The sequence below is a fragment of the Paramisgurnus dabryanus genome, chromosome 2, assembly GCF_030506205.2.
Source record: "Paramisgurnus dabryanus chromosome 2, PD_genome_1.1, whole genome shotgun sequence".
In the NCBI taxonomy this organism is placed as follows: Eukaryota; Metazoa; Chordata; class Actinopteri; order Cypriniformes; family Cobitidae; genus Paramisgurnus; species Paramisgurnus dabryanus.
Window position 1 is genome coordinate 3058946 of NC_133338.1, and position 23515 is coordinate 3082460.

Genomic DNA, 23515 nt, shown 5'->3' on the forward strand with positions numbered 1-23515 from the left:
GGGAATGTTGACTGTCGTAGTGAAGTCTCGGGCTGCATTAGTGTGGCCTCTGACCATAGTGGCAGGATGGCTGACGGTAGTGGTGAGATCTTTGGCCACATTGGCGGGAATGTTGACTGTAGTGGCGGGGTCTTTGGCCACAGTTGCGGGAATGTTGACTGTAGTGGTGGGGTCTTTGGCCACAGTTGCGGCAATGTTGACTGTAGTGGCGGGGTCTTTGGCCACAGTTGCAGGAATGTTGACTGTAGTTGTGGGGTCTTTGGCCACTGTTGCGGGAATGTTGACTGTCGTAGTGAAGTCTCGGGCTGCATTAGTGTGGCCTCTGACCATAGTGGCAGGATGGCTGACGGTAGTGGTGGGGTCCTTGGCCACAGTTGCGGGAATGTTGACTGTAGTGGCAGGGTTTTTGGCCACAGTTGCGAGAATGTTGACTGTAGTATCGCGGTCTCTGGCTGCATTAGTGTGGCCTTTGACAATAGTGGCAGGATGGCTGACGGTATTGGTGGGGTCTTTGGCCACAGTTGCGGGAATGTTGACTGTAGTGGCGGGGTCTTTGGCCACAGTTGCGAGAATGTTGACTGTAGTATGAGGTCTCTGGCTGCATTAGTGTGGCCTCTGACCATAGTGGCAGGATGGCTGACGGTAGTGGTGGGGTCTTTGGCCACAGTTGCGGGAATGTTGACTGTAGTGGTGGGGTCTTTGGCCACAGTTGCGGGAATGTTGACTGTAGTGGCGGGGTCTTTGGCCACAGTTGCGGGAATGTTGACTGTAGTGGTGGGGTCTTTGGCCACAGTTGGGACAATGTTGACCGTAGTGGCGGGGTATCTGGCTGCAGTAGTGTGGCCTCTGACCGTAGTGGCAGGATGGCTGACGGTAGTGGTGGGGTCCTTGACCACAGTTGCGGGAATGTTGACTGTAGTGGCGGTGGTCTTTGGCCACAGTTGCGGCAATGTTGACTGTAGTGGCGGGGTCTTTGGCCACAGTTGCGGCAATGTTGACTGTAGTGGCGGGGTCTTTGGCCACATTGGCGTGAATGTTGCATGTTGTGGGGGGGTCTTTGGCCACAGTTGCGTGAATGTTGACTGTAGTGGCGGGGTCTTTGGCCACAGTTGCAGGAATGTTGACTGTAGTGGTGGGGTCTTTGGCCACAGTTGCGAGAATGTTGACTGTAGTGGCGGGGTCTTTGGCCACAGTTGCGGGAATGTTGACTGTAGTGGGGGGGTCTTTGGCCACAGTTGCGGGAATGTTGACTGTTGTAGCTAGGTCTCTGGCTGCATTAGTGTGGCCTCTGACCATAGTGGCAGGATGGCTGACGGTAGTGGTGGGGTCTTTGGCCACAGTTGCGGGAATGTTGACTGTAGTGGTGGGGTCTTTGGCCATAGTTGCGGCAATGTTGACTGTAGTGGTGGGGTCTTTGGCCACAGTGGCGGGAATGTTGACCATAGTGGTGGGGTCCTTGGCCACAGTTGCGGGAATGTTGACTGTAGTGGGGGGGTATTTGGCCACAGTTGCAAGAATGTTGACTGTAGTATTAAGGTCTCTGGCTGCATTAGTGTGGCCTCTGACCATAGTGGCAGGATGGCTGACGGTAGTGGTGGGGTCTTTGGCCACAGTGGCTGGAATGTTGACTGTAGTGGCAGGGTCTTTGGCCACAGTTGCGGAATGTTGACTGTAGTGGCGGGGACTTTGGCCACAGTTGCAAGAATGTTGACTGTAGTGGCGGGGTCTTTGGCCACAGTTGCGAGAATGTTGACTGTAGTGGCGGGGTCTTTGGCCAGAGTTGCGGCAAAGTTGACCATAGTGGCGGGGTCTTTGGCTGCAGTAGTGTGGCCTCTGACCGTAGTGGCAGGATGGCTGACGGTAGTGGTGGGGTCTTTGACCACAGTGGCGTGTAGCAATTTCAAAGGAGGGGCTTATGATAATAATAATATTCATTATTCATATTTTAAAAACATTCTCCACCATCCCAATTAAGGGAAAGAAACATAAGCTCAAATGTAAAGTACTTACAATGGATTGCAATCCATTATAAGTATGTGGATCAAATAAAGGTCTTGGGTGTCTGGCCAACACTCGTCCAGCGAATGTTTAGTAAGACACTAAGGAGATGAATATCCTAAAATTGATCCAACAGCTTTAAGAGTAGGTAGCGATACCTGTAATGATTAGTGACTCCAGATTAAGAGCATGAACTACAAACAACATCATGTGAGATACAAATCAGACTTTATTGACTAACTAGTTTGGGTTAATATACTGATATAACGTAAACACCAAGAACATAATCCATGATGAGATTAGAAATAGTTGATTAAGACATATATCTTATTCATTTATAAGTGAAAACATGCATGACTAAATAGAAAGTTTATTTTTTCTGTCTCAAAATCTCCCACATTCTTTTGTGGTCATAAAGCTCTAATCTTGATAGGGCTGGGTTTTGGCAAGGGCCTCACGATACGATACATATCACGATGCATGGGTCATGATACAATGTATCGTGATACGATACAATACTTTGCAAGTTGCGATACATTGCAATATCAAAAATGTAAAAAAGAGCAGTTTTTCTTTTAACTTTTTTTTTAGGCCAAAGTGCATCCACACTAAAGCTGCAGGTGTTTTTACATTTTCTGCCATTTTTTCACTCCCGCTAACTTCTGCGACATTGGCCGTATATGACAGACAACTGGACAGCGACAACTACAGCAGCAGCGGAGGTGGTCGTTTGACACACACAGAGGGTTGATTACATTGTTTAAAATATCGATAGTAGTGATTGAAATACCGATACACTATCGTGGAAAAAAACTTGATAGTTAGTTGTATCGATATTTTTGCACAGCCCTAAATCTTGATGTGTTGCCATAGTCACGAGAGATCTGTTCTGCTTTGAAGTGTTAAAAGCCATTTGGGGGGTGGTTTTACAGACCCCGGTGCCTAGCGTGCTTGTTGGGTGAGGGTCTGCAGTTATATTTGTGAAATATAAGAAGTTATTGTGTGTCTGATCTGGCTCAGTCGTTACAGGCAGGAATGTTGACTGTAGTGGCAGGGTCTCTGGCCACAGTGGTCAGGTCGCTGACTGGAGAGGCGGGGTCTTCGGCCGTAGCAGCGGGGTCTCTGACAGCAATGGCAGGGTCGCTGACCATAGTGGTGGGGCTACTGACTGTAGAGGGGGAACCTGTAATAAAATTCAGAGAACCATTAGACATATCAATCAAAAACAATAGTGTATAATGAAAAAGTCAAATTAGTGACGCCCACATTAGTATGAGTTTAACCATATAATAAATAAACAATTACTAAAACATCATATAACTAACATTTTCTGGAGAATCAAGGGTAAATAAATAGGTAAACAAGCTAATAATTGGTAAAATGTATAAATACATGGGCCAACCTCCAACAACAGCCTCATATAGTCTCAAATCTTTGAATATTCGTTTGATTTCTACTAGAGCTTCGAAGTTCAAAAAATGGTAATCCGAACAGCCCTTGTAACAGCGTGGTAAGAGTTGTGTTTACTAAGTTTTAACTACATATAACACAGTAAATCTATAATTACTGTGGTAAAAGCATGGTAAATGCAATGCTTATTGTGCTTTAACTACAAATACCACAGCAGAAATAACTTTACTGTAATAACAGCATGATAAGGGTTGTGTTTACTAGGCTTTAACTACATATAACACAGTAAATATATAGTTCCTATGGTAAAAGCATGGTAAATGCAATGTTTATTGTGCTTTAACTACACATACCACAGCAAAAATAACTTTACTGTATTAACAGCATGATAAGGGTTGTGTTTACTAGGCTTTAACTACATATAACACAGTAAATCTATAGTTACTGTGGTAAAACTATGGTAAATGCAATGCTTATTGTGCTTTAACTACAAATACCACAGCAGAAATAACTTTACTGTGGTAACAGCTGGTAAGGGTTGTGTTGACTAGGCTTTAACTGCATATGAACTACACAACCTGTTAATGCTATAATGGAGAAGAGTGACATATGCGGCGTTCACACTATGATGATAACTATAACTTAGGACTGCACGATAACAGGACAAATGATACTTGCGGTTATTTTGCGCAAGCTTTTGGTCACGATTAAAATCACAATTACTCGATTACTATTTTGATGAAGAACTTTTTTATTACACTTTACAGCCATGTATATAATATTGTGTCAAATTATACAACTGGAATAAAAACAAAACATTTTTTGAATAAATAATAATAATTGTATGAGTATGACCCCTTTTTGAGAACTGCACTTTTTGTTTTTTTGCTTTGTGTATGACGATTTCATTAATTAATCATGGGGCACACATGTCATTATCAAGATAAAAATACAATTAATCGTGCAGCCAACTATAACTATACATTAGCGTCCACACTAACAAATGATAATGTAACGCTAATTGTAAACTTATGCGTTGCATTGTTACAGTCACTAAAATGGATGTATATGAACTTCTGTTGCTTTGCGTTTTCAATGCTTTGCATTTTTCTCCCAATTTTGACTGTAAAAGCTGGATGCGCTCTCTGAAGGTGCTCTTGTCGCTACCATGTACAGCATAAATCTTGCCAGCTTGCTCATATTTACATATAAATAATTAAGTAAAAAACATCACTTTCAGACTGCTATGGTCTTTAATTTGGAACCGCGTTTTCTTAATTAACGAAATGCCGTTACATCCAAAGGCCAGAGGGCGCTCTTGTGCAGAAACTCCATTTGTGCCGCAGAAGAAGTATTATTTTGAATGATTTTGTTTAACGAGTGTTGCTTTTTTTAAAATGCATATTATAATAGTGACTTTAGTTTAGAAAGGACTTCTTACTGACCAAAACGCCGGAGTACATACACAAGCTGCACATGAAACACAGAATCGGAGCCTTGCGATACAGAATCGATTTCAGACAGATATTTTTAATGGGAAACACGATTAATCGCCACAGCCCTAGAATTCGTCACAGATTGTTTTTGGCTTGGGCTGTATGTTTTATTATAAAAATCGTGAAATTGATCGATGATATTGTTCCTCACATCTTCATTTTTATAGTTGTGGTGTGAACTCAGCTATTATCTTTAAAAAAAATTTAAACAATATTTAGCTATAGTTATCGTTCATAGTGCAAATTGGCCCTTTGGTGGCCCACCCAGAACACCACAGCATCCACTTAGCAATGTACTAATTACACTCAGAACACCTTAGCGAACACCTTAGCAACCACCTAGCATTGCCGTAGCAACACGCTAAATACTACAGAACATGGGAGGAGTGTCCTTACAGCCTTTCTGAGGGTGTACCTGTGGAGTTGACGAGGGGTCTGCTGGTTCAGTAGCCCTACGTTAGTTTCTGCCATGTGTCTTGATACTATGTATTAAAAAATGTAAACGTTTTCCGTGCTTAAGCAAATACATTTTCTGTATAAAATAAAAAAATATGTAGTTTTGTTTGTAAGGGTAAATAAAAGAATGCTGGAAAGCGGTTTTCTTTCCCTTAGCGAGGACCCAAATGAGTCTTCCTCCATAATTACTCTTGGTAAGTCATTTTCATTAATGCTGTTTTCCACAGTGTTTGTGCAGATGTTTATGAATGTTTTCTTTCTTTTAAAAGCTCTTAATTAAATGTCAAAAGGAATGTCACATTCAGAGAAGCATCGGCTCTTTAATTACTGGTGTCCACGTTCTGACTTTCAGAAATTAACTTCCCTGCACAAACTTTACTCTGTGCTTTCCAATTAAAGAGTCCGTTTCAAATGTTCTCGTCTGACATTAGCCAAACACTAACTCAAGTAAACACTGTCAACACTCATTCTGTCTGCGTGCCACCCGCGGACCATAAACAGACTTCACTTCACTAAATCTCACACAGTTACGGCTTTGACAACACCACACACAGCTGTGGTTTCACAGAAATGTGGTAGATTTGCCCCTAAAATGACAATGATGTTTTGCATAAATTAAATTAACAGATTTTGGACCATAACGTATTTTTATGCTGACAAATTGTAACTTGTGATTAGAAAATGAGGAAAAGCATATAATAAAGCTCTTACCTTGACTGATGTGCAGCATTCCAAAATCAAGGGTATATTTGACCACATGGTAGTTATTCCAGACATAAAGCAGATTATCTCTGGGATTGTAATCCACGGCAGCAATATACTGATAGGAGTTTGGGAAAGGGATGTCCAAGTAGCCGTCTTTGCTCAGCTCTGTGTTGTAGAAGTAGTCGATTTTATTCCCAGTGGCTTCGCTGTCGTCGTCTTCGTAGACGGTTTTTATGATGTACAAAATTCCACAAATCATAAAAGCGTTGGAGGCGGAGCGTTTGTCGTAAGCGGTATTCCACGTTCCCTCTACCAGAAGCGTGTACGGATTCAGCTGGCTGATCACAATTTGTCCGTTGTTTTGTTCAGTGGCGTAAATCACCCAAAGACCGTTTTCATCCACTGCCAAATCGATATCGGATTTCCCACCCCAGCGGTATGGATACACACCGTGGTAATTTGCACTGGTAATGATGGCCTCGCCGCTTTTGATGCGGGTACGCAGGTCAAACTTGACGATGTTCCGTGTCCGCTCCTTGTTGAAGAAAAGAGCCCCGTCGTAAACGACGAACCCTGTGCCGTCAACCCGATGGGGCAGTTTATAAGTTGTCGTGGGTCGTCCGGCAATAAAGTCCTCTTTGCTGGAGTATTCGGCGAGACTATCTGTCCGATACGGCGTCCAGGGCATGTAATAGATCTTATCGGATGCCTGCAATGGGTCTTTACACCAAGCGCCAGCCTTGTGGTCCGATTCAATCAAATGTTCACTCTGATTAACGCCCCGCAAGAGCCCTGGGCACAAGAAAACTACAGGAAAACAGAGAGGAATCAGTGAGGACAACTTAAGACTTATCTCACAAAACCTCACCAAAAGGTCCCAAAATAAAACGTGTGTCTGAATTTAGATTACCTCTTACTGAAAGTACATAACAAGTGATTTCATAAAAGTTTCACAACAAAAGTTTCAGTTCCACTTCATAGAAGAGGGAGCACATCTTTCACTGGTCCTGCAGTTTACTTTCATCCATACAGTACTTCCACTGGTGTTATAGAAATCTCATTCATCAGACAGACTTAAACAATGTATTTCTCTCACCTCATACATCATTTAAGTCAACATAAATTGCCATTTACAACAGTGGTTCTCAAACTTTTTCAGCGTGCGGCCCCCCTTGTGTATGGCACATTCCTTTGCGCCCCCCCCCCCCCAAAGAAAATATATGACAGAAACTATTGTAAAATTGATTTTTTACTGTTATACACTGGGTGCATTTTGGATAACTTTATTTTACTAAAATGTTTTCTCTAAAGTTTCTTTAACACTGTACAGTCAAGTGGAAGAAGTGCTGTTGAATTAATTGAATCATGTAGATATAACATAACAGATAGGGTGGATCTGGTGGGTCAGGGTGGGGTTGAGGTAAGGGTGAAAGTGATCGTATAAAGGTAAGGTTTGAGGTACAGGTGGGGTTGGTGGGTTGAGAGTGCAGTTAGGAATAAAAGTGGGGGCAAGGTGATTAAAGGTAAAGATATGGTTAAAGGTAAGGGTGGAGGTGGTCATATAAGGGTGGGGTTTGGGGTATGGGTGGGTTGAGGGAGCTGTTAGGAATAAGGATGGGGCAAGGTTGAGGTAAGGGTGGGGTAGGTGGGTTGAGAGTGCAGTTAGGAATAAAAGTGGGGGCAAGGTGATTAAAGGTAAAGATAGGGTTAAAGGTAACGGTAGAGGTGTTCATATAAGGGTGGGGTTTGTGGTATGAGTGGGTTGAGGGTGCTGGAAAGAATAAGGGTGGGGATTTGGGGACCAGGGGGGTTGGTGGGTAAAGAGTGCTGTTAGGGATAAGGGTGGGGCAAGGGGATTAAGGATAAGGGTGGGGTAAGGGTGAGGTTGAGGTAAAGGTGGGGTTTTGGGGTATGAGTGGGGTTGGTGGGTTGAGGGTGCTGTTAGGAATAAGGGTGGGTGCAAGGGGATTAAGGGTGGGGTTGAGATTAGGGTGAAGGTGGTTATAACCGATAACTGATGTCTCCTGGGCCTTTTGGCCAGCTGTCATTATTTATATAAGGTTATATAAGGGTGGGATTTTGGGTACTGGTGGTGTTGGTGGGTTAAGGGTGCATTTAGAAATAAGGGTGGGACAAGGGGATTAAGGATAAGGATGGGGTAAGGGTGAGGTTGGTGGGTTTAGGGTTCTGTTAGGAATAAAAGTGGGGGTAAGGGGATTAAGTATTCAGGTAGGGTAGGTGGGGTTAAGGTAAGGGTGGAGGTGGTCATATAAGGGTGGGGTATGGGTGAGATTGGTGGGATAAGGTTGCTATTAGGAATAAGGATGGGGCAAGGGGATTAAGGGTAACCGTATGGTTGAGGATAGGGTGGTGGTTGTATAAGGGTGGAGTTTGAGGTATGGGTAGGGTTGGTGTGTTGAGGTTGCTGTTAGGAACTCTCCTAGACTCTCCAAATAAGTAGCTACACAACAATAGCATAAATCGGCGTGCAAACAGATGAACATGCACAAGAGAATACCTAAATTAGGCAAAAAAAGTAATTTTGACTTAAAATCGGCATTTAAAATGTAGAAAAATAAGAGTCTGCTTATTAATGACAGCTGGTCAAAAGGCTCAGAGGCCCTGGAGACATAATAATGATCTTATATTAATTACAATATGCCTGACTACAGCGATCCCTGCACTTAAACAGATTACTTTAGAAATATAATCTCATTCCAATTAATTTCCTGTGAGGGGTCAAATCTGTTGATACCAAAGAGATATTGGCAGTAACCGAGCATTAGGTTTGGCTCTGTATGTCCTTATGATATGGAATGTATCATATTTACGATTGCATAAGAGCTCAGAAGTAGTTCATTAACTATATACAGATTTTAACTTTGCTATTTTTGTTATTGAAGGTCACACTGAAAGTAAGCAGAAAGTTTTTTCTGCTTTTCAAAAACAATGTAGGCCACATGAAAATTCTATTGCTTTAAAAGATTATTCCACTTTTATAAAAAAATCTAGAAAATTTACTCACCCCCATGTCTTCCAAGATCATTATGTCTTTCTTTGTTCAGTCGAGAAGAAATTCATTTTTTTGTGGAAAACATTTCAGGATTTTTCTCCATATTGTGGACCTCAACAGTTTACAGAATCAATGCAGCTTCAAGGGGCTCTAAACGATCCCAACCGAGGGATAAGGGTTTATCTAATGAAAGATATTATCATATTCTGCTAAAAAAAATACTACTTTTAAACCACAACTTTTCATCCCTCACTAGCCTTGTGACACGCCAGCGTGACCATACGTATTACGTAATCACGTTGAAAGGTCATGTGTTACATGTAAAACGCACACGTTATAAACAATACATTAACACAAAGACATTGATTCGTATAATTTCACATACAACAACATTTGCACGGTCTTCTTTTTCCAGACTTGTAAACACTGGAGCGGTAGTTTCGCATACATCATGCCTTTCCATGTGATTACATAATGCGTAAGTTCACGCTGGACCATTACAAGGCTACTGCAAGACAAGAAGTTGTTATTTAAAAGTTGTTGTTTTTTGGGAAAATGATGATGGTTTTGCTAGATAAGACCCTTATCTTGGGATTGTTTACTTGTATAAAGCACTGAGCCAGCAGTGTTCATGAGGATTTTTTATTGATTAGGGTTAGATGAGAAAATTTCTTCAGTCATGCAGGGAGTCTGAGCATCTACTGCAGGTATTATTAAGATTAATGAAATGGGTTGTGGAAAGCATTATAATGTTGTTAATACATGTATCAGTATCTAAAAGCCAACATATAAACACCCAAACAAACAAACACCTCCCAGCTGAAACTAAAAAGACAGACAGACGGACAGATAGACAGGTGCCCACTCCCATCAACATCATAGAAACTCTGTGGAAACCTTAGACATTACAACATCTGATGTCAGACAAGTGAAGTAACCTTTAGATGTGAGACAAGTGAAGATGTTGCTTTAAAGAGACAGTTTACCCAAAACATGCATTTATTATCCCTTATAGTAAATTATTATAATACTGTATGACTTTAAATGAAATCATGAAGTATGCATATTTATTTTTGGGTAAACTCGCTGTGCTTTAATGCTCATCTCTGTTGCTGTGAGACACTAAATGCCACTCGAGTCTGTGTCAAGACCAAAACCAGAGATTGAGTGTTGAGTCCAAATTCAGCTTTATGTGGTCTTAACACTTGATCTCTGGTCTTGGTCACTGCTAATTGCCAATGTTTGATTTTTGGGACATTGGCTTTTAAACAATAAATGATTATGACAGCCGTGCTGGGTCACTACTTGTTTTTTAATGTAAAAACTGAACTGATCTTACTTACTGCAAAACAGACATCTGAAAACCACTAACTTAGAAAACTAATTCATCGAAGCAGAAACGTGGTGTAAGATTTAGCTTCGAGCAGCGTGCATGCGTTTTATAGACGTTCTTATGTTCGGTTTCTCGTCATAATGAAGGTCAAAAGTACTATCATTGTAATGATGTCATTTAAAACGCTGACAGCTCATTGGCCGGACTATTGATTGGGCTTTACTGGGTGTTTTAAATGAGAATTAGATTATGAATATCATTACCGTTAAAGTGCTAACGGGGGTTTGCGAGCACTTATCTGATACAACGATGCTATAAGATCCAATTACAAGCCAGATGAAAAAGGATACATGCTATTAATAGATCTGAACAGAGGTACGTGCCGAGCATGTTAGCACGATCGTACAGTTTCAACAATTACTGATTCGATACTTGACATTTGTTGGTGGTGCCAGATGGTATTTACAGTAGAGTGCTTAATGTAATTAACTCTACACATTCGTTCTCATTGTTTTTATTATCAGCCTGCATTTTACTGTCCAATAAAATAGTCAGTAGACTACACAAATAAAATAGTCAGTAAATTTAAAGTAGCTTCCTAACATCGCTGCCGATGAAAGTTTCTCTGCAGGACCAGGAGAAGAGCATTAAAACACGGATGAAGGAGGAATGAGGGGGATACAGTATGAAAGCCCATCACCCCAACACATGAATCCGCTTGCACACTTTACCCATTCAGACACGTGTGTAACATATCCTTCAGTATTACAAATCACTGTAACACAAAGCCAGTGTAAAACATTATCTGGATCTGAAGGCATTGCTCATTCTTTACTGTTAAGAGCGTCACACGTGTTGTAAATGCAGGAGATAAAGCTGTGCGAGTGCACTCCAACAAAAGGACTAGGGCTGAAAAACGATTAATCGCGACTAATCGTTTGCAGAAAAACGTCTTTGTTTACATCATATATGCGTGTGTGTGTGTAATGTGTATAATAATTATGTATATATAAATACACACATATGCATGTAAATATATAAATGTATAAACACATGTAAATATGTATTTAATATATTCTTTGCATCTGTGTGTATTTATACTGTATGTACAAAATTATTATGCACACTACACATACATATATGGTGTGTATATGATTTTGCAAACGATAAGTGGCGATTAATCGTTTTACAGGCCTAAAAAGTACTTTATACAGGGTTAAAGAAAAACATATTTACCTTTCTGATCCACCTCTATTTTATGCATGGGAAAAAAACACAGAGAGAAAACAAGAGCAATGAATTAATAATTCAACGTGTGATTCAGTGCAGCCTCAGTTATACAGTGTCTGCTTGTACTTGTACATCACAATAACACAAAAAATCATTTCTATATCAGCAAATCTTCACACAGAGGCCTGTAAACATACAGAATAACTAAAATGTGTATCTCTGTAGAAATAAAGTGCGTTAAAGGAGACTGGAAAACTGTGAAAACCGTTTCAATAAAACACAACAACTTTCAAACAAAAATCATGTGTAGGGACTCACAATTGATTCCTACACAACTGCCATGATATAAAATTAGGGCTGTCAAAAGATTAATCGCAATTAATCACATACAAAATAAATGCTTTTTACACACACACACACACACACACACACACACACACACACACACACACACACACACACACACACACACATACATGTTAATGTTTGTATTTCTTAAATATGTGTGTGTGTGTGTGTGTGCGTGTGTGTGTGTGTGTCTGCTACAATTAAGTGCTTTGGGACTGTTTTTCCACAGAACTGCAGCATCAACAATTAATGTTTGACACCAGATCTTTACAAAGTCAAACACACAACAGACAGACGCAGATTAAACACACACACACTTACATACACACACACACATGCACACACACTCACACACAAGCAAGCAGACACTTGGATACACATACGCAGGAAGACACACACTTGCATACACAGACATACAGACACACACACATGCATGCACACAGGCAGGCAGGCAGGCAGGAAGACACACACACGCAGAAACAAACATACAGACAAACACCCACACTCGCAGGCTGAAAGACACACGCAGACATCCACACACACACACACACACACACACAGAGACACACACGCACGCGGGCAAGTGCAGACACACACACACATGTGCAGACACACACACGCGCAGGCAGACACACACACACACACACACACACACACACACACACCCACACAAAAGGGTAATTTTATGTAAAAATTTGTCAGTATTCACAGACACTGATTTTGATACAGCAACAGAGACAACCACAGACTGTATTCACTTCTGTGAGCATTCAATACTTCCTAAAAAAAGATATAAAGATGTTCCTCAATAAAAATGCATAACAAAAGAGGTAAAAGCTTGCATTAATAGAAAAAATAGCTGTCTGGAGTCCGACCTATGTCTGGGAATGACAGATTATTAAAAAAAATTATAAAGTTTGATAGTATAATTAATTATGGAATTAAGTATAATTGTTATGGCATTAAAATGTTGCTGTAGTGTGTTACATGTTGCATGGCACGTCTGTAGCAGTGAGTCCAAGACGAATTCTCTGAAAAAAGGACAATAAAGTATAACTCTAACTCAATGATTTAATTATGGACCTAAAAACTATCCAAATGAATTCACAGCCTTTAATTTCTGTCTTTGTAGCTGTAATGTGTTCTGCATGCTTTGTGGGCAACAGAATCAAAAAGCCGTGAGAAGAGCCAAGCTGTTAGAATGGAGGTTTAGATTATTTCCGTAATCTGCTTGGGGGAGCAATCTGTTTTCCACCGCAGCGATGGTCTTCAGCGCTGTCCAGATTGATTACAATCTGAGATTCTGGAGCAAAGGCCCAGCGGACGCTCATTTGGAAGCCCTGATCTCTCCAAATCTTCACCCAACCTCCCAGCACAGCTTAGAGGGTCAAGGGGCGGCGTCCAGATACACGCCGGTGCCTTGGCTTTGATTTCAATCTAATTCAAGTCCAACCCGATCCCTGAAATCACCCGCTTATAACAAACAAACACCTGATGGTATCCAAACACTGCTAAGACCGATTTGCTGGCCGACTATATTAACAATCCCTAATTGGCTGCGATCCACGCAGTTGCACGCGAGCGGAGGTTCGCGGGACAGTGATGTCTATGACCAACCCATCGGTTCCAGTACTCGTCTGAGCGCTCCGATTGGATGTAAATAATGCTCCGCCGTGAGATGCTGTTGTAAAAACACAGTGACAGGTGAATTAGCGTGCGTTACCAGTAAGTAAAGTAACCAGATGTAAAGTAACCAGTTACCAATACTAAACTAACCCTAAACTAACAAGTAAATTAACCAGTTACCAGTAAGTAAGTTGACCAGTAAGTAAATTAACCAGTTACCAGTAACTAAACTAACCAGTAAGTAAAGTAACCAGAACCTAAACTAGCCAGTCAGTAAACTAACCAGTAAGCAAAATAACCATTTACAAGTAAATATTATATGCCTAAATTTACCAGTAAGTAACCAGTTATCAATAATTAAGTTAACCAGCAAGCAAAAACCAAGTAACTAAACTTACCCTAAACTAACCAATAAGTAAGGTAACCTTTAACTAAAAGGTTAACCTGTTAGTACAGTAGCCAGTAACCAGTATGTAAAGTAACCAGTAAGTAAACTAACAAGCAACTAAAGTAACCAGTTGCTATAACTAAACTAACCCTAAACTAACCAGCAAGTAAAGTAACCAGCTATCAGTAAGTTGACTAGTAAGTAAAGTAACCACTTACCAGCAAATAAAGTAACTAGTAAGTAAAGTAACCAGTAACCAGTAAGTAAACTAACCCTAACCTAACCAGAAAGTAAACTAATCAGTAAGCAAAGTAACCAGTTATCAGTAAGTAAACTGCTGTTTTTTTTACTTCTAGTTTACAGTTTTAAGTCATCTGCTTCGTTTTTTAAAGTTAAACTTTTTTATTCTCATTTAAATTTGCTAGATCTGCCCTTGTCTCTGAGTAAGTGAGACTAGCTGGTGTAAAGGTAAAGCTTACACTGGAATACTGAATCTCCTGCACAGGTAATTCCTACAGGTAGATGAATGCAGCCCTCCAGTCGCACAACTGATACAGAAGAGCAAATCTATCACAGTCAAACGCTATCATTAGCTATCTGGCAATTTACTCATTTTGACAAATTGCTGCTCTTGGATGGTTTATCACAGAGCTATGCTCACAGTAACCAAAGTCATCACATAAACTTTCTCTCTCTTGCGCGCACACACACACAGACACACACACACACACACACACACACACACACACGCAGACAGAAGATAGCGGTGTATACTGCAGGTTCAAATGAAGGAGAGAGATCTCACTGTGGAAAAAATAAGTTGTGAAACGAAGCACAGGTTAAGAGTTTTCATGCAGGTGTTTCCACAAAGCTGCAGAAAAAAAACATTAATTATTACTTATGAACATATATTAGATGGACACTTACTGTACGGCACACACTCGTACTGGACTTCAAGGTATTTGTAGGTTCCCGGACAGGGGTCAGGAAAAGTGTCCGGTCCGGCCACTACAGCACACTGTGTCCGGTTATTACACCTGAAAACACACCAAACAGAGATTTGTAGTGCTGTTTGCTAGATCTGAATAAACCTGACAAATAAATCAATCAGAATAAAGGAGGAACCAGAGCTTTATCTACACAGAGACTAAAATATCATTAAGACTTCAGGGTCTTTATACTGCAACACTCTAGTATAGCACCAACTTTACTAGCACCTAGTATAGCACACTAGTATATCACATTTTCTGCAGAAAATCTACTTCATTTACACACTTAAACATTTATGTACACATTAGGGGTACGTTGATATGGATTGATGCATCAGATTGGTGTGATGCATCGATGCCACATGTAAAATATCGATGTGACCTATCTTTATTTTGATAATCTCAACTTGTTCACGTTTTTTTGAGGAATAATATCCATGAATATACAGGAATCATTTAATTTATGGATGAATCTTCCACGAGGTTTAATGTCAGTATAATATCAGTAGATTAAAGATATTTCCATGCCTTACATCACAAAAAAAGACATAATTACTTTAAAGTATATAAGCCATAGCTCTAAACTGTCCTCTAGCGAAGTACACCCGCACGCAAATAAATAAAATCCATGCCGCAAATCATTCACAATCCCTGGAGTGGATATGACTAAAAGATTTATTCATCCGGTCTGTCTGTCACAGAAAGGCCTATCGATTGAACACTAAACAGACGCTGACAGGACCCTAAAGTTTCTCATAAAAACTTTCCAACACATCATGATGATCGTCAGTCGCACAACCTGCCCGTCTGCTTCACAGGTCAGAGGTCAGACTGTGATTTATAGTGTATAATTAAAAGGTTTTTACAAAACCTCCATTAGGATGCTGTTACACTGCAGCACCGTGCGTACCTGTGATTAACGCCACACACGCTAATGAGATATGAGACAGGTGTTCTCTCCATTATGTGGTCATGACCTGCCTGTCAATCACAGGTAATTAGCATAGGACAGTCGCATGCATAAGCGTCACCGTATGAGCACAATTTCACACTGAAGGTAAAACCTGGCCTGCTGTATCCACATTAAACCTGCAGTGTCCAAACAGACATCACAAACCAGGCCCGATGTTTCTCATTCCTCATTTGCATAATAGCATGTTTTGAGCCAAGATGAGCGCACATTTTTTAATTAGGCCTGACAAGCAATGGAGGCTCTCCTTCATGGTAAACTGTTCACGCTAAATTGGTGCTGTACGATAACGGTTCTTTCGTCTTTGGAACACACATGGAGAGATTTGCCATGGACAGAGGTTTAAAGTCCAAGTCAATGGAGAAATCACAATAGGATTTGTCTTGTGAAAGTTTTGACACTTAAAGGGTTAGTTGACCCCAAAATGACAATTTTATCATTAATCACTGTGTCTTTCTAAACCACCAAGTCCTTCGATTGTCTTCAGGACACATTTTTAAATATTTTTGTGTCTGTCCCATAGACTGCAGCTTTGTTTTCACAATCAAGCCCAGAAAAGAATGAAAGACATCACCCAAAAGGTTCATGTGCCATCAGTAGTTCAATAATAATATTACAAAGCAACCAGAGAAACTTTTGTGCACAAAGCAAGCAAAACCCACGATTTTATTTAAAAAATTTGTTCACTTCCTTGGTTGTTAAGTGCGCGTTCACGAGCAGACTATGGCGTATACTGCTGATGTCACCTGCTGACATAGTTTCCAGCGTACAGACACAAAATACGCTGGCAAGAAATTGGTGCATTTATACAGGCTGTCTAAGTATAGTTTACAATGTTTGCATAATGGCTTAAATAAAAAAAGGAAAAACGTTGGCAACTTTGTCAGCAGGTCACTCTAGCAGCATGCGTTGTAGTCTGCTTGTGAAGGCGCACTGAACAAAGGAGGAAAACAAATTGTTAAAATAAAATAATTTGATTTGTATTCTTCGAGCACAAAAGGGTGATTCTCACGAAATCCAGATTTAGAAGGTGTCCAGCATCAGATTTTTAAAAAAAGCTCTTGAAGCCAATTTTTGCACATATAAGATTAAGGTCTGAACTTACTATGACCATTAATTTTAGAGGAATTAAAAAATATTTTCTATAGAATTATTTAAATTTTTTAGATTATCATTATCAAAAATTATCATTACCGCAACATGATATTTCATTACATATATGCATTTACAAACTCATGTTTCGGTAATGAGAACTACAAAGTTGTCAAGGTACTATGACAAACTAAATTTCAACTTTTATCTGCAGAGAAAAAATAAGAACTGCTTACCTGGTAGCCATCTTGAGTGTCACAGTCAATTATGTCCCTTACAACAAATATTTTTGTTGAAAATGTTAGTTCCTTGAGGGCTTAAACAATGATTGAAAATTGTTGCGGAGGATAAGAAAAGTCTTGGACACATTTATATTCCTTATTATTGTCTCTACATTTACCAATGATCACCAAATAGCACATGTTTCTTTACTGTAAATGTTTATAGTATAACATGCACTGAAGCGTTTAATTTCATAGATTTTTTAATTATTTTAAATATTTCCATGTCAAAGAACCAAAATCCAGTCATGGACACGTTGCGGTAATCAAAATTTCCCCCTTAAATGTGGAAAAAACAACAAATTTGTTTTTATGATGTCATTTGAAATCATGTGGAAAATATTACGCGAAGAGATGTTTGTAACTCTATGCTTCTTATTTGATAACATTGACTTTTTTATCAAAATGTTTCATGACACCTCATAAGTCTAATTTCGGGTGAATCACCCAAAAGTGTTTTTGTCGCTTCATTATTATTGAACTACTGATGGCACATGGACCTTTTTGGCGATGTCTTTCATTTTTTTCTGGGCTTGATTGTGTAAATCAAACTGCAGTCTATGGGACAGTCACAAGCCTCCCGGTTTTATAAAAAATATCTAAAAGTGTGTTCTGACGACAATCAGAGGACTTTTTTGATTCATGATAAATTTGTAATTTTGGGGTAAACTAACCCTTTAACATAATTCACAACATATGCATGGTATTAAATGACATACGGTTAATACACTGCAAAAAGATGATTTTCTTGCTTAAGTATTTTTGTCTTGTTTTAACCCTTGTGGGTTTAATTTTTTATGTCTTAATTTGGCCACAACTTTCTCTGTGTTTCAGCAAATGGAATGATTTTCGTTGACAAATCTTATATTTAGACATATTTTGAGAAAATGCTTTGAAATTTTTCAAAAACTCACAATATACCGTGGGTAAATTTACTACCCTTTCGGGTTGTTCGTGTACAAAAAAAGCCACTAAATTAAACAGCTGTAAAAATGTATCAGATGAATATTTTTTCCATTTTTTTTTCATTAATCTGTTAATCGCCTTCAGTACTGATCAAAACTACCAAATGCTTAAAAAATTTCCATGATTTTAACTCTTTAATTGCCAAGTTCATAAGTGGTGTCACTGATTTGATGAAAAAAAAAATCACACAAAATTACAGATTTTCAATATAAAAAGTGATTGTGGACTGGATTTTTTTTCACCTTTTTTAAAGTCTTGGGCATGTCAAAGATTGGTAAAAACATTGGCTTTACCAATGCATTTTTAGTTTTTGTGCAGCATCAGTTTTTATTTTTTTCTCCCTAATTAGTTGTTTGTGGCTTTTTTTGCCCCATTGACTTCCATTATAACAACATTTTTTGATTGCAGAGCCATGACACCTTATTATCATGCATTCTTGATTCTTGGCGGTTTTTCCTTTTACTAAGAGGTCAAATTTGTAATTTTTACTGTTGATCACCATGTGGCACCATTAACCCTTTAGTAGGCCTGTGCAAAAAACAGAGCTTAATTTCTGGCTTGTACATTGAGTTATATGGAGTATGTATATATAAATATGCACACATTCATGTATAATTAAGAAAAATATACATTTATATATTAAGTATTTATATATAATATAAATGATACATAAATATACAAATGTATATACACATGTAAACATTTCTAAAATATAAACATGCCCATGCGTGTGTGTATTTATTTATACAAAGTTATTATACACAGTACACACACATATATGATGTGAACAATTCTGCAATAGATTAATCGTTATGCAACCCTAGTTTATTTCCCTCATCTAAAACAGAAAACACAATATTAAACTGATATTTTTCTGATGCCTGGATTAGAAACTAATAAAAACATGAACAGATTTTTTATTTCATATATTATTATTATTAAATTTTTGACTGAAAATGTCACATCCTTACCGCTGGAATTGCGGTCCAATTAAACTTAAAGTTATCCTGTACAAGCTGCATCTGCTGCCACCTGTGCTTCTATCAATTTTTAAACATAATGATGGAATGCTACGTGGTTCCACATGAAATATCTTTTCAGTCTTGTGTCATTTAAGTCACATGTGGTCATTGTGATTTGTAGTATTTGCAAGAATTTCTATTTATTTGCTGCTCCTTTCCACCCAAACACACCAAACCAATTTAATATGAACATATTAACACTCAAAGAGCTGATAGGCAAAATGTTGTTGTTTTAGGTTTGACATTTAAAATAAATGCTGGTTAGTGTCCATCAGTTAGAAAGGGTCTTGAAGCTCTTGGCTGTACAGTATGTAACACTGATGATAATGTTAAGAGAAAATATGATGTTGATATAAAAACGCCTGCTGCTGTTAAATGTCAGCAGACTGGATTGTTGATGTTAAGAGTGTTTTTCTGCTCTGAGGGCAAATTCACCGCTTCCAATTTTTCAATTTGGGGCAGTGGACTGACACAACAGAGCCCATTACAGGACAAATATACAAATCTGTCTACCGAATGTGTGGGTGTCTGTAGACATACTGTACAGAAAACCTTAAATAAACCTAAAGTACACAATACATTTTATATGCTTTCCCATAAATCTACACCACAGACTATACAAACACCGCTTGCACGCACGCACGCACACACGCACGCACGCACACACACACACAAGTTAACTCTTGTGTAAAATAAGCTTGGGCAGTGTGTGAATATGCATGTATCTGTGTGTTAGTGCGAGGTAGATCTCTGTCTCTGGAGATCAGACTCCTGCTGTGCTCCAAAATCAAAATGCAAACATACACAAACCCAACCACACACAAGCACACAGAGACAGACGAACACATTAAATGAAAACAAATTACAACACAATCTCCTATAAAATGATGGTAATTCTCAAAAACATCAAACCAACAATCTGAAAAACATTCCAATGCTATATTTGTTTCCAATACCAAATATAATTTCCACAAGAACCCCAAATATTGCAGGATTTTTGTTTCCTCTCTCTTTCCCTTTGTTTTGTTTTGAGCTGAAATTATGCAGTCTTGGCACCTGATGCCCTACATGAGATTATTCATTTTTTCTGGACGTGGCGCTGATCCAGACCAAGAGAGCCTGAATGATCAACACATGCATTTAATTGCTCTGTCTGAAAGAGAGAGAGAGAGAGAAAGAGAGAGAGACAGATGGAGAGAACAGGCTTAACCCTCAACCCAATAAAACTGGAGGCCATTTATTGTGCTTTGTACAGATTATAAATGCTAAAATATCATACATGCAGATTATATTTTATTATCTTGTCTAATTTCTGTTTTATTATTACCTTATTTGAAAGAATCATGAATAATAATGTTGAGCTCTGCTCTGATTGGCTGTTTCTCACAGCAGCTCCTTCAGTAGCTCTGTGTGTGTGTAAACAGACATTGGGCCCTATTTTAACGATCTGAAACGCAAGTGCGAAGCGCAACGCGCAAGTGAGTTTGTGGGCGGATCTTGGGCGCTGTTGCTATTTTCCCGGCGTGAGAAATAACTCTTGCGCCGGGCGCAAATCAATAAGGGGTTGGTCTGAAGTAGGTTCATTATTCATAGGTGTGGTTTTGGCGTAACGTCAAATAAACCAATCAGAACGCTCTCCAACATTCCCTTAAAAGGCAAGGGCGCAAATTCCATGGCGGGTTGCTATTATTATGACGGATTTACCAGGCGCACACCAGGAGCGGTTCACAGCCGAGGAGACCGACGTTCTTGTAAGAGCAGTCAAAGACAGAGAAGTTGTTTTGTATGGGGATAGGAGAAACCCGCCCAAATCAGTGTCGGTTAAACAGGCGTGAGAGGAAATAGCCGCAATTGTCTCATCAGCTGGCATCCCCATCGTTGCGCCAAGCGCTACAATGATGTCAGAAGACGGGGGAATCCCAAGCTTGCCAGCATAAATCGAGCACGCCGTGTAACAGGAGGTGCATCTGCCTACACATGACCTGACGCCAGCAGAGGACATTGCTGCGTCCACCCTCACCTCACTGCTGAAAGGGTTTGGGGGCTTTGAAATCGGACCCAAGAAATGCAAGCAAGGTCCAACCCCAAAGTACTCTTACAAATCAAGTTCATATACATTAAGGTTTCTTATGAAAGCATTTTAATTATTATTTACATAAAATAAACGTAATACAGCCACACAACAAACTTATGAAAATAATTTAATCGTTATTTGCATGAGAATTTTTTAACGCAGCCACACAATAAATAAAAACTATCACCACAATGCTCACCACTATGATTCCCCTTATCTCGTGTATTAATATTTTTAAGTGTAACAATTTATGATTTGCAAAAATAACTGTTGCATCTGTGTAGATTAGATGCAAAGTGTATGCGCGTTGTGCACCGCTATACATTATGGTCAAGCATGCGCCCTTAAAATAGCATAATGAACAACGCGCAACGCGCCACTGACTTTAAACTTTTTTTTTCTGGTCAGTGGCGCAATTGTTTTTTGAAACTGCAAAATAGCATCAGGGATGGTTTGCGCCGGAACACGCCTCTTTTTTTGTGCTGAACCTCCCAGGGAGCGTAGAATTGTTTAATTATTGCTGTCCATGACCCCATTATGCTCACACTACTGCATTAAGAAGCTTTAAGCTTAACACATTTCAGTCTAAAACTCACACAAAAACTCCTTATATGCTGTGAAAATTATCTTAATAAATCAAACACCTGCCACTAAATCTATGCAGACACACTGAACTTGAAATATAAATATCAATCTGTGCCAGCATGCAGACAGGTGGCTTACAGCCCATTAAAGCAAATCTATTCCCATGAGATCAGAACGCAATGCTAAGAGTAGCACTTCCGAATTGAGCGATCAAATAACTCGAGCAAGAACACACACACACATTTATTCAGGAAGAGGCAGAGAGATACAAAGAAATACACAGGGATAAACAAGTCTTTCTTGCTAATGTCTTTGTTTAATAGGCTTGTGTGGGATGTGTTTAGAGTTTATTAAGTTTTACAGTCTATTTCTCATCTATTCACATTTTAATGAAAAACCTTCTTATTGTAAGACTGGACAATAGCAATATATTTTGCGGGGGTTTTTCAACAACGGTAATATGCTTCCTAAACACATTTTCGATATTTTTTGTCACCTCTAAAGACGCGTGTTAAACACTGGTCAAGGTGCTTCTTCCTTCCAAAGCGCGCTCCCGTGGCATCTTTCGTAGCTAAGCAACCAAGCAATTCGGGACGTTTTGGAAAACGGAATGCCTGATCGGATTTAAATCGCTTATCTGTACCTCGCATCTTATCATCGTCACCACGCGATCAATTCATCTGGTTGGGACTTTGGAGTGTTTGCCCAGAGAAGAGCTGTCACTCAGAAGTATGAGAAGGAGGGGCGGAGTTAGTTCCTGTCAAGTCCCAGCTTTTAGAGAATGGGAGATGTTATGCAAGTCATCAGGTAGAAAAGGGGAAAGATGAGAAACGTGCAAAAGATAAAAGTATGTATGAAGCTACTTGTCTCGTTATGAGTATAATGTAGTATGCTAGTATTTTATATATTAATTATATAGCTTTCTATGCAATTACAAATAGAGCTTTAATATGATTTTTTTGTCCAACTATGTAACATTAAATAGCCTACTATCATTCAAATGTTTTAGGGTCAATTTCACTTAGGCTATTTATTAATATTTTCCACATTACTGACTGACGTTCAGGTGCACCTTATTAATAAAAGTGAGCCTTAAAGTCTTATGTTTATTTGACAGTGAGTTTACATTTCATTTTGTATGAAGGCTCAATACAAATAAAAAATGAACATCAATTTATTTATACCATTAAAAAATACTACATTATTTTATAGGGGGAGGTTTCATAGATTTGGCAGATTCATTTCTTCAGCACTGAAGTTTGCAGGTACAGACATTCGTTGTGGGCATCCTTTGCAGTTTATCCCAAGGCTTTTTTAACATTCATACCTTATCGATCGAACCCAATCTTATTGCGGTCTATAGGGGTCAGAAAGCTATTCAATTTCATCTAAAAAATCTTCATTTGTGATCTGAAGATGAACGAAGCTCTTACGGGTGTTGAACGACATGAGATTGAGTAATTAATGACAAACTTTTCATTCTAAGGTGAACTAACCCTTTAGCGTCATATATTAAGTACTGCAACTAGTTCT

General features: G+C 39.2%; 1 protein-coding gene across 3 annotated transcripts in view; it reads right to left on the minus strand.

Moving 5' to 3' along the window:
- Positions 1-2209: 2209 nt before the first annotated feature.
- LOC135731520 (adhesion G protein-coupled receptor L3-like) overlaps positions 2210-23515 on the minus strand; it is a 28105-nt gene continuing 6799 nt past the window's right edge. For 2 of the 3 annotated variants that reach the window (XM_065249543.2, XM_065249544.2), the window contains exons 4-7: positions 14931-15040; positions 11648-11662; positions 6072-6872; positions 2210-3181 (exon numbers count right to left, since the gene is read on the minus strand). In XM_065249543.2, the coding sequence (XP_065105615.2) occupies positions 3015-3181; positions 6072-6872; positions 11648-11662; positions 14931-15040 (1093 nt within the window). In that variant the 3' untranslated portion in view covers positions 2210-3014. The remainder of the gene's footprint in view (positions 3182-6071; positions 6873-11647; positions 11663-14930; positions 15041-23515) is intronic. The other variant, XM_065249545.2, reaches the window with a different exon arrangement.